The sequence below is a fragment of the Salvelinus alpinus genome, chromosome 22 (assembly GCF_045679555.1).
Source record: "Salvelinus alpinus chromosome 22, SLU_Salpinus.1, whole genome shotgun sequence".
NCBI lineage: Eukaryota > Metazoa > Chordata > Actinopteri > Salmoniformes > Salmonidae > Salvelinus > Salvelinus alpinus.
The window spans coordinates 50,822,355-50,830,128 of NC_092107.1; the positions used below are offsets into that span (position 1 = coordinate 50,822,355).

Genomic DNA, 7,774 nt, shown 5'->3' on the forward strand with positions numbered 1-7,774 from the left:
TGAATGATCAGGCTGGCTTTATCAGGCCAATGAATGATCAGGCTGGCTTTATCAGGCCAATGAATGATCAGGTTGGCTTTATCGGGCCAATGAATGATCAGGCTGGCTTTATCGGGCCAATGAATGATCAGGCTGGCTTTATCAGGCCAATGAATGATCAGGCTGGCTTTATCAGGCCAATGAATGATCAGGCTGGCTTTATCGGGCAAATGAATGATCAGGCTGGCTTTATCGGGCCAATGATTGATCAGGCTGGCTTTATCGGGCCAATGAATGATCAGGCCAATGAATGAACAGGCTAGCTTTATCAGGCCAATGAATGACCAGGCCAATGAATGACCAGGCTAGCTTCATCAGGCCAATGAATGACCAGGCTAGCTTTATCAGGCCAATGAATGATCAGGCTGGCTTTATCGGGCCAATGAATGATCAGGCCAATGAATGATCAGGCCAATGAATCATCAGGCCAATGAATGATCAGGCCAATGAATGATCAGGCCAATGAATGACCAGGCTAGCTTCATCAGGCCAATGAATGACCAGGCTAGCTTTATCAGGCCAATGAATGATCAGGCTGGCTTTATCGGGCCAATGAATGATCAGGCCAATGAATGATCAGGCCAATGAATGATCAGGCCAATGAATGATCAGGCCAATGAATGATCAGGCTAGCTTTATCAGGCCAATGCAAAGCGGTACTGTAGATGCCATTGCACTATCAATTAAAGTATTTGATCATTAATGCTTTAGGACATCAATTTAAATAGGAGTGTTGGCACTTCCTGACTGTAGGTGAGGCTGATGAGAACGTCAATACGCAGAGCAGCTTGGGCAGCCGCCTAAACGTCAATACGCAGAGCAGCTTGGGCAGCCTTCTAAACGTCAATACGCAGAGCAGCTTGGGCAGCCTTCTAAACGTCAATACGCAGAGCAGCCATCTAAACGTCAATACGCAGAGCAGCCGTCTAAACGTCAATACGCAGAGCAGCCGTCTAAACGTCAATACGCAGAGCACCTTGGGCAGCCGTCTAAACGTCAATACGCAGAGCAGCTTGGGCAGCCTTCTAAACGTCAATACGCAGAGCAGCCGTCTAAACGTCAATACGCAAAGCAGCCGTCTAAACGTCAATACGCAGAGCAGCCGTCTAAACGTCAATACGCAGAGCAGCCGTCTAAACGTCAATACGCAGAGCAGCCGTCTAAACGTCAATACGCAAAGCAGCCGTCTAAACGTCAATACGCAGAGCACCTTGGGCAGCTGTCTAAACGCCCTGATAGACAGTAGCGGTAAACTATCTAACAAATGAATGGCACACACACACGTACTAGAAGCTTAAATTTGTGACAGGTGGTCTCCAAACAAACAAGCCACCCCCCCCACACACACCAAAATAAACACCAGAGGAAGTAACGGTCACAGTACCGGGCCCTTGTTGGGGGTGTATCTCATTCCAGTGTCCATGTAGTCCATAGTGGCTGGCGACCCGATAAATCTGTCTGTTCCTGGTCTCCGTAGGCCAGCTACTCCTCAGGTAAATTCCAGGGGGAGGGAGTGTAGGTTAGGCCTTTTGTCTTCAATGGAGTCCTGCGGTCTCAGGAGATTCACAAACGAGCAACAACAAAATATATATATTTTAAAAAAAAACACTGCAACCTAAAGAGTACAGTTCAGGAAACCAATTTCAATACAATCAATATGAACTCGGAGTATTTCCTTTGTAGCAAATCGCACTTTTAGTGGTGTAGTATCCTCCAGGAATGATCGCGAACGGCCCTATCGCCGATATCTTGAGGAGTATTCATTATTGCAAAACGTTTCTTTAACGAAAGCAAACGTAACGACACGGGGTGTGATCTAGCTGAATTTGTCCAATAGAAACGTTCGTTTTAGTTGCAAAACAACTGTTTGGATGTATGATTACACTCCTGTTGTCGAGTACCTGCATAAAGTTGTCCCGGAGCTTCGGGTTTCAGGGCGTGTCTCTGTTTGAGCGATACTCACCTGTGACTTCCTGCATTATTAAGGTGACATTAAAACCAAGAGGGAGAGAGAGAGAAAATAGCTCTTCCCTTCTGTACTTTAACTATTTGCACATCGTTACGACACGGTGTATAAACCGTATATGACATTTGAAATGTCTTTATTCTTTTGGAACTTTTGTGAGTGTAATGTTTACTGTTCATTTTGTATGATCTATTTCACTCGGTTTGGTAATGTAAACATGTTTCCCGTACCAATAAAGCCCCTTGAATTGAGAGATATAATGCACATATCGCCAGATATAGAGAATAAAGCCGTGACTTTACGTAATAACCAATATCTAGATCAATGAATTCGCTTTACATTAAGAGTTCGAGATGTTGACAATGTATGTTTGTTTTCCCCAGGTTGATTTGACATATTGGTCCCAGGTGCAACCGAACAGGTGTGACAGGTTTCTGATGCGGCGGTAACTAAACACCGGCAGGCGGCGCTAGGGCTTTTGGGCTGAATGTGGCGGGAGAAAATGGGGTGTGTTTTATTTTCATTTGAGATAAAAGGTAGGCTGATGAACATGGCATATTTAATTACATTTTAATCTCTCTTAGATGTAGAATGTAGCATATATCCATTCGTTTAAAAAAAAATGTGATTATTCATAGAATTCGGTATCGATGTTGAACTCTTTTTGTGATAGGAAGATGAGTCACGGAGCAGTATGCACGGGGGTTGTTTTCGTTGAGTCACGCTCAGGTAATTTAGTCTACGTAGACCTACGGTATGACCCACAGGTTTCTGTTACAGGAACATAGGAGGCCCTTCCTGGAATTTCCAGCGGATGACTGGTTATGATGAAACAAGGTATATCAGCATGTGGACCTGTTGTTTGTAGTGACGGGCTATGAATTACAGCTGGGTTATGAATTACAGCTGGGTTATGAATTACAGCCGGGTTATGAATTACAGCCGGGTTATGAATTACAGCCGGGTTATGAATTACAGCCGGGCTATGAATTACAGCCGGGTTATGAATTACAGCCGGGCTATGAATTACAGCCGGGTTATGAATTACAGCCGGGCTATGAATTACAGCCGGGTTATGAATTACAGCCGGGCTATGAATTACAGCCGGGCTATGAATTACAGCCGGGTTATGAATTACAGCCGGGTTATGAATTACAGCCGGGTTATGAATTACAGCCGGGTTATGAATTACAGCTGGGTTATGAATTAACTATTTTCTAACACATTGTCCATGCTACATAGGGCTAATGACATGGAAAAACATACAGGAAGTAGGTAGATAATAAAACCCCAAATAAAAAAGAGACAGGAAGCACTTTATGGAAGTAGTGGGTTTATTGATGTGCTTCCCCCCTGTAACCAGAATCTGTTTGTTTCCATTGGTGTCAATCAATCAATTAGTTTGATCACTAATATTGTGATCGCTACAGTCAAGCAGGTAGTTACAGGATGATAGCCGTTAAGAGTGCATAGTGAGACAGACACATAACTGAGAAACTGTCACTGGAGGAGAAAAATATAAAACAACAAAAACTTTAAAATAGATATCATTTTCATATGAGAAACAATGCACACCACAGATAACCCTCCCAAGAGAAGCCATGACCGCAACGCCAACTATACAGAGACAGTTACAAGAGAGAGAGAGAATCAACTCCTGATTCTACAGTTACCGGTTTGTCTTTCCTCCTCCCCCTGTTATTAAAAGTAACCTGCACACATTGTCTGTTTCCATCCACATCTGTCTGCCTGTCTCTCTTTCCATCCACATCTGTCTGTTTCCATCCACATCTGTCTGCCTGTCTCTCTTTCCATCCACATCTGTCTGTTTCCATCCACATCTGTCTGCCTGACTCTCTTTCCATCCACATCGGTCTGCCTGTCTCTCTTTCCATCCACATCGGTCTGTCTGCATGTCTCTCTTTCCATCCACATCTGTCTGTCTGCCTGTCTCTCTTTCCATCCACATCGGTCTGCCTGTCTCTCTTTCCATCCACATCGGTCTGTCTGCATGTCTCTCTTTCCATCCACATCTGTCTGTCTGTCTCTCTTTCCATCCACATCGGTCTGTCACAAGCCCCCCAGCGAGTGTGTTTGGGAATGATTTGAGAAAGACTATTCCAAAAACTGTTCTGCGCTTTAGGATCAGCAAAGCCAGCAGGTGTTCAGGTGAATTAAAACATCCATAACTGGTTCTCAGATTCATTTCTACTTGTGCAAAACATGGACTCAGAACCACTACAACCCATCCGAGAACATATCAGGAGGCCCAAATATGGTCACTCTTCCATAGTTCATTCACATATGAAATGTGTGGACTATGAACAGGGTGATCATCATATTCATTGAGATGGGTCAGGGGGTAATAAGGGGTAAGTCTAGTCAGTTCATTGAGATGGGTCAGGGGGTAATAAGGGGTAAGTCTAGTCAGTTCATTGAGATGGGTCAGGGGGTAATAAGGGGTAAGTCTAGTCAGTTCATTGAGATGGGTCAGGGGGTAATAAGGGGTAAGTCTAGTCAGTTCATTGAGATGGGTCAGGGGGTAATAAGGGGTAAGTCTAGTCAGTTCATTGAGATGGGTCAGGGGGTAATAAGGGGTAAGTCTAGTCAGTTCATTGAGATGGGTCAGGGGGTAATAAGGGGTAAGTCTAGTCAGTTCATTGAGATGGGTCAGGGGGTAATAAGGGGTAAGTCTAGTCAGTTCATTGAGATGGGTCAGGGGGTAATAAGGGGTAAGTCTAGTCAGTTCATTGAGATGGGTCAGGGGGTAATAAGGGGTAAGTCTAGTCAGTTCATTGAGATGGGTCAGGGGGTAATAAGGGGTAAGTCTAGTCAGTTCATTGAGATGGGTCAGGGGGTAATAAGGGGTAAGTCTAGTCAGTTCATTGAGATGGGTCAGGGGGTAATAAGGGGTAAGTCTAGTCAGTTCATTGAGATGGGTCAGGGGGTAATAAGGGGTAAGTCTAGTCAGTTCATTGAGATGGGTCAGGGGGTAATAAGGGGTAAGTCTAGTCAGTTCATTGAGATGGGTCAGGGGGTAATAAGGGGTAAGTCTAGTCAGTTCATTGAGATGGGTCAGGGGGTAATAAGGGGTAAGTCTAGTCAGTTCATTGAGATGGGTCAGGGGGTAATAAGGGGTAAGTATGGTCAGTTCATTGAGATGGGTCAGGGGGTAATAAGGGGTAAGTCTAGTCAGTTCATTGAGATGGGTCAGGGGGTAATAAGGGGTAAGTCTAGTCAGTTCATTGAGATGGGTCAGGGGGTAATAAGGGGTAAGTCTAGTCAGTTCATTGAGATGGGTCAGGGGGTAATAAGGGGTAAGTCTAGTCAGTTCATTGAGATGGGTCAGGGGGTAATAAGGGGTAAGTCTAGTCAGTTCATTGAGATGGGTCAGGGGGTAATAAGGGGTAAGTCTAGTCAGTTCATTGAGATGGGTCAGGGGGTAATAAGGGGTAAGTCTAGTCAGTTCATTGAGATGGGTCAGGGGGTAATAAGGGGTAAGTCTAGTCAGTTCATTGAGATGGGTCAGGGGGTAATAAGGGGTAAGTCTAGTCAGTTCATTGAGATGGGTCAGGGGGTAATAAGGGGTAAGTCTAGTCAGTTCATTGAGATGGGTCAGGGGGTAATAAGGGGTAAGTCTAGTCAGTTCATTGAGATGGGTCAGGGGGTAATAAGGGGTAAGTCTAGTCAGTTCATTGAGATGGGTCAGGGGGTAATAAGGGGTAAGTCTAGTCAGTTCATTGAGATGGGTCAGGGGGTAATAAGGGGTAAGTCTAGTCAGTTCATTGAGATGGGTCAGGGGGTAATAAGGGGTAAGTCTAGTCAGTTCATTGAGATGGGTCAGGGGGTAATAAGGGGTAAGTCTAGTCAGTTCATTGAGATGGGTCAGGGGGTAATAAGGGGTAAGTCTAGTCAGTTCATTGAGATGGGTCAGGGGGTAATAAGGGGTAAGTCTAGTCAGTTCATTGAGATGGGTCAGGGGGTAATAAGGGGTAAGTCTAGTCAGTTCATTGAGATGGGTCAGGGGGTAATAAGGGGTAAGTCTAGTCAGTTCATTGAGATGGGTCAGGGGGTAATAAGGGGTAAGTCTAGTCAGTTCATTGAGATGGGTCAGGGGGTAATAAGGGGTAAGTATGGTCAGTTCATTGAGATGGGTCAGGGGGTAATAAGGGGTAAGTCTAGTCAGTTCATTGAGATGGGTCAGGGGGTAATAAGGGGTAAGTCTAGTCAGTTCATTGAGATGGGTCAGGGGGTAATAAGGGGTAAGTCTAGTCAGTTCATTGAGATGGGTCAGGGGGTAATAAGGGGTAAGTCTAGTCAGTTCATTGAGATGGGTCAGGGGGTAATAAGGGGTAAGTCTAGTCAGTTCATTGAGATGGGTCAGGGGGTAATAAGGGGTAAGTCTAGTCAGTTCATTGAGATGGGTCAGGGGGTAATAAGGGGTAAGTCTAGTCAGTTCATTGAGATGGGTCAGGGGGTAATAAGGGGTAAGTCTAGTCAGTTCATTGAGATGGGTCAGGGGGTAATAAGGGGTAAGTCTAGTCAGTTCATTGAGATGGGTCAGGGGGTAATAAGGGGTAAGTCTAGTCAGTTCATTGAGATGGGTCAGGGGGTAATAAGGGGTAAGTCTAGTCAGTTCATTGAGATGGGTCAGGGGGTAATAAGGGGTAAGTCTAGTCAGTTCATTGAGATGGGTCAGGGGGTAATAAGGGGTAAGTCTAGTCAGTTCATTGAGATGGGTCAGGGGGTAATAAGGGGTAAGTCTAGTCAGTTCATTGAGATGGGTCAGGGGGTAATAAGGGGTAAGTCTAGTCAGTTCATTGAGATGGGTCAGGGGGTAATAAGGGGTAAGTCTAGTCAGTTCATTGAGATGGGTCAGGGGGTAATAAGGGGTAAGTATGGTCAGTTCATTGAGATGGGTCAGGGGGTAATAAGGGGTAAGTCTAGTCAGTTCATTGAGATGGGTCAGGGAGTAATAAGGGGTAAGTCTAGTCAGTTCATTGAGATGGGTCAGGGGGTAATAAGGGGTAAGTCTAGTCAGTTCATTGAGATGGGTCAGGGGGTAATAAGGGGTAAGTCTAGTCAGTTCATTGAGATGGGTCAGGGGGTAATAAGGGGTAAGTCTAGTCAGTTCATTGAGATGGGTCAGGGGGTAATAAGGGGTAAGTCTAGTCAGTTCATTGAGATGGGTCAGGGGGTAATAAGGGGTAAGTCTAGTCAGTTCATTGAGATGGGTCAGGGGGTAATAAGGGGTAAGTCTAGTCAGTTCATTGAGATGGGTCAGGGGGTAATAAGGGGTAAGTCTAGTCAGTTCATTGAGATGGGTCAGGGGGTAATAAGGGGTAAGTCTAGTCAGTTCATTGAGATGGGTCAGGGGGTAATAAGGGGTAAGTCTAGTCAGTTCATTGAGATGGGTCAGGGGGTAATAAGGGGTAAGTCTAGTCAGTTCATTGAGATGGGTCAGGGGGTAATAAGGGGTAAGTCTAGTCAGTTCATTGAGATGGGTCAGGGGGTAATAAGGGGTAAGTATGGTCTGAGTTGTGTGAGATCAGCTGGGGGTCTGCACACTCTCCTGTCTCTGTCTGTCTGCACACTCTCCTGTCTCTGTCTGTCTGCACACTCTCCTGTCTCTGTCTGTCTGCACACTCTCCTGTCTCTGTCTGTCTGCACACTCTCCTGTCTCTGTCTGTCTGCACACTCTCCTGTCTCTGTCTGTCTGCACACTCTCCTGTCTCTGTCTGTCTGCACACTCTCCTGTCTCTGTCTGTC

At 45.5% G+C, this 7,774-nt stretch overlaps 1 protein-coding gene across 1 annotated transcript in view; it reads right to left on the reverse strand.

Annotated features, from left to right (window-relative positions):
- The window catches only part of st14a (ST14 transmembrane serine protease matriptase a), a 62,561-nt gene extending 60,582 nt beyond the window's left edge, over nt 1-1,979 (reverse strand). The window contains exon 1 of the mRNA XM_071360281.1: nt 1,424-1,979. Coding sequence (XP_071216382.1) covers nt 1,424-1,471 — 48 coding nt within the window. The 5' untranslated portion in view covers nt 1,472-1,979. The remainder of the gene's footprint in view (nt 1-1,423) is intronic.
- Between the last annotated feature and the right edge of the window lie 5,795 nt (nt 1,980-7,774).